General features: G+C 34.6%; 1 protein-coding gene across 3 annotated transcripts in view; it reads right to left on the bottom strand.

Annotated features, from left to right (window-relative positions):
- Positions 1 to 3,646, bottom strand: part of LOC113785387 (uncharacterized) — a 9,446-nt gene extending 5,800 nt beyond the window's left edge. For 2 of the 3 annotated variants that reach the window (XR_012161877.1, XR_012161876.1), the window contains exon 1: positions 3,299 to 3,633. Coding sequence is in view for 1 of the 3 variants with exons in the window: in XM_073364968.1 (XP_073221069.1) it covers positions 3,330 to 3,464 (135 nt within the window). In the remaining 2 variants the exon portion in view is untranslated. Of the gene's footprint in view, positions 1 to 3,298 lie in introns of all 3 variants that reach the window. The other variant, XM_073364968.1, reaches the window with a different exon arrangement.
- Between the last annotated feature and the right edge of the window lie 490 nt (positions 3,647 to 4,136).

Genomic DNA, 4,136 nt, shown 5'->3' with positions numbered 1-4,136 from the left:
AAACCCAACACTAGGTCCACTCCTTTTAATCCAAACAAATAGAAGTCTTGAATAACTTCTAATTGTTGTAAATATAGTTTGAGCTGGGTACATTTTCCTCTATTTTGAACTTTATGGCCATCTCCCACTTCTACTACATAGGCTGGAGTGTCGTCTACTTTCAGTTTCAACCTGTCCACTGAATCCTTTGCAATGAAATTGTGTGATGCCCCACAATCTATCAATATCACAACAGGTTGATCTTTTATTATTCCTCCTACCTTCCATGATTTACTAGTTGTGAGTCCTGTCATGGAGTACATTGATAATTGCAAGGAATTTAGTGTCTCTATCTCATCTTCTCCTTCTAAATCATTCACCTCATCATCCCCTTCAGCTAAAATAAGCATTCTCATTTGTCTATTTTTACACATATGATCTTTATTAAAGGGTTCATCACACCTAAAACATAACCATTTTTCTCTCTTTTCCCTCATTTCATCACTAGTCAACTTCTTATACTCCCCCCTACTTCTTATACTTCCCCCATTCACACTTCCTACAGAGGACCCTTCTCTTTTACTACTAGTGGCTGTCTGTGGTTCTACAGTGACAACTCTACTATAATTGTTGTTTCTATAGGACCCTGAAAATTTGGTGTTACCCATATAGAGCCTCTTTGTTACTACTGAATTCTTTTGTTCAATGAGAATCGCCTTTTGAATTACCTCAGTTAAGGTTTTCAACTCATATAACCTCACTTCCACCCTTATTTCTTCCTTTAATCCATTAAGAAATATGCCTTTGACAAAATCTTGGTCAATTACTTTCAAAGCCCCCACATATTTCTCAAATTCCTCCACATATTCATCAACACTTTTTTCTTGTTTTAAAGAAAGTAACAACTCATAAGGGTTTTGTATCATGGAAGGCTGAAAACGTCTTACCACAGCAATTTTGAAGCTTTCCCAAGCGGGAGACAAATTATAGCGTTCCCACCACTGGTACCAGCTGAGGGCTCTTCCTTCTAAGGCAACCATGGTGGCATGCATCTTTCCTTCATTAGTGACATCCCTGAGAAGAAAATATCGCTCTAATTTATGGACCCATCCAAAGGCATCTTCCCCAGAAAAAACTGGAATTTCCAGTTTTCTCCACCTATCATGATTTTTGTGTTGTGGGCGACTGTGGCGTTCTTCCTCATTCTCATTTTCGTCTCCCATGGAAGCATTTTCTCCATTAATCCCTAATTTGGTTGCTATCGCCTCTAACAACGTCTCTGTCCTCCTCAATCGCCTCTCATTCATCTCTATACGATTGCGCATATCTTCTCGTTCTTGACGTAATTCTTCACGTTCTTGGGTCCAGTTTTCATCTTCTCTAGCCATCCTCCTCGTAACAACCATAAGCAAATTTGGCAGCAGCGTGTGAGATCCCAAACCCTCAGGCACCCAGAATTTGCTCTGATACCAGTGATAACACTGGTAATCAGAATTAAAGAAACGAAAGAATGAATCAAGAATCAATACCCTAACCCAGAATCAATGTGATTCTGATTAGGTTTTAGTATGGAACTTTATTGAATTGAATAGAATGGAAGGGATGAAGGAATTACAGAGGATCCCGCGATCCTGTTCTGGTTCCACAACCAGTGATAACTTTCCCAATCTCTAAACTCCCTCTCAATTAGAACTAACATTCTATTTATAGTATTCCTAACCGCTAATTGTTTTTGTACAGCTGTCAGAGAATTACAATTAGGAAGGTTTCAACCAAACCTTCCTATTCCCTCTTCTATATACATTTTTAATAATAGGCTTTGGCCTAATCGTATCATTCTCTCCTATTATTTCCTATCCTTTTCTAAATATTAGTGTTCTTCTTCAAATTCTTTCGAAATCCAATTCTTGGGTTCCTAACAAGTTGTGTGAGTTGACCATGGAATCGTCTACTTAGCGGCGTTCCCTGATATAACCGAGGTTCTGTCAAGAACCAATAAATAATTTGATGAGCAAAAGCAGCTGATAGTACCTTTGGTACTTATCATATCAAAAGAGTTCAATTTGAACATCTAGTATGGTATAATTAGTTCTTTCTCTTTAAGCTGTCATTGTAATATGGGTCAAAATTGAGCTTTCATCAAGGATAAAGCTCCAATATATGTAGTTCTAGCGATAATTGGAGGTCACTATCATCCACGGAGAGACTAGATTGCCCAAAATGAAGGGTAGTATATGTTTAGGTTGTTTATGCCTTTTATCCATTGATAAGACAGAGGGAAATCTCCATATCCATGTATTGTTCCACACTTATTGCTTGAAGAATTTGTCGGTCTAGACAAGAGGATTGGACATGATTTTCAGCATTTGGTCTACTCATAAAGACCAATCTTCTGATAGATTAACTTGTGAATTTTTATCTGTACGGGCTTAACAAAGGATAAAGGTTTTTACACCCTTGCATAATCGTGAAGAGAGACCAAATTTGTTCTTCCAACATAACATGGCATTGTACTTTAGAAAATCACAACTAAATCCAATCTAAGTATAAAAATCATGACACAAATCATTCAATTTAATTAGTGGATACTACAGTTAAACGGTTTCCTTCGGTGCTTCAGTTCATCTATATTAATCCAAATCAAATTTATCAATCCATTCATGTTGTAACCACTATAGTGTTGAAAGTCTCACATTAGATGAGATATGGCTTGAACAAGTGTTTATAAGTAGAAGACATATTTCACCTCACAAGTTAGTTTTGTAGAGTTGACTTAGGTCTAACCCAAATTCTAAAATGATATCCGATCTCAATTAGGCTACCGTGGAGAACTTGGGTTACACTCATATTTGCACCCAATAAGTGTTTACAAGTTGGTTTTGTTTCTAACCTATCAAGCACATATATTGACACCAGACACTAAAACTGACACGTCGTCACGGGTAATAATTTGAGAAAATGAATTAATTGAATGTAATCAAAGTGTCCATGTCGGTCGGTGCAACATAGTTTCTAACCCAAATTTTAAGAAATATAATGTTATTCTATGTGGACCTTGATTACCTGCATCTGAGTTTTTACACATTCACGTATTTGAGCAATTCTGAAGTGCAAGATCTATCTAGTGACAACATATCATCGTTATAAAAGTCAGTTAATTTTTTATATGGTCAAGATTAACAAATCCATTGTATGTGAGGAAATTCTATGTCACACAATAAAAAATAAAAATAAAAACTCAAAGTAGAGACGATAGAGATTTGGAATGGTGAAAAAGCAGAATAATGAATTCGATTATTAGAAGCAAATAATAGCTTACTTGGAAAGAGAGAAGTGAAATAATAGTTGAATTAGGAGACGTCCTTGACGTTATTGAAGAAGGCGGCAGCACATAGAAGGGAAGTAATGAAACCAAAAAGGAACAAACCAATGATGAGAGAAACGCCAGCAACGACGAAATCCAATATCCCTAATACTACCACCATTATCCTTCTTCTCCTAACGTTAACTTCTGAAACCAGAAATTTCGAAACGAGCGACCGAACCAGATGATGATGATGATGGCTTTTCTCTGAACGGGGTTGATAGGGACAGAATCGAAACCAACAGAGAATCGAAACACTTGTATTTACTTACGGTTGATTTTGTCTTCACTTATCATAAATTTTAAATTTTATTTTATATTTTTTGGATTTATATTTAAGATTAATGGGTGTACTCTGATTGTAAAACTAGTGTACACATATCAAAATTAATTCCAATTGACCGTCAGAATAAAATCTATTTTCTCATTAAAAAAAAAATTTGTATGATTTGTTCGATTTAATTATATATATAAAAATTTAGTTCGGTTTTTTATTTTGTTTTAATTATTATGATAAGTTGAGTGTAAAGGTAATGCATTGTGGTAAAATAATTTTATATTATTATTTAATTTAGATTATTCAATCTGTCACAATGTATTATATAGTTTTTAAATCATCAATAGTTATTTAATTATCTGATATCGTGGTGAGTTACAATTAGATGATAGTATAAAGTTATTTTACAATGTCAATGCACTCTCTTTCTTATCTTACGATAATAGAATTATTTTCTTGATTAATTTTAAATATATTTTAGTTTTCAATTTTAAATTAATATTGTTTTTAAAATAG

The sequence above is a fragment of the Cicer arietinum genome, chromosome 2, assembly GCF_000331145.2.
Source record: "Cicer arietinum cultivar CDC Frontier isolate Library 1 chromosome 2, Cicar.CDCFrontier_v2.0, whole genome shotgun sequence".
Lineage (NCBI taxonomy): Eukaryota > Viridiplantae > Streptophyta > Magnoliopsida > Fabales > Fabaceae > Cicer > Cicer arietinum.
Note: the sequence above shows the minus strand (reverse complement) of the source record. Positions and strands in the feature narration are given on the sequence as shown.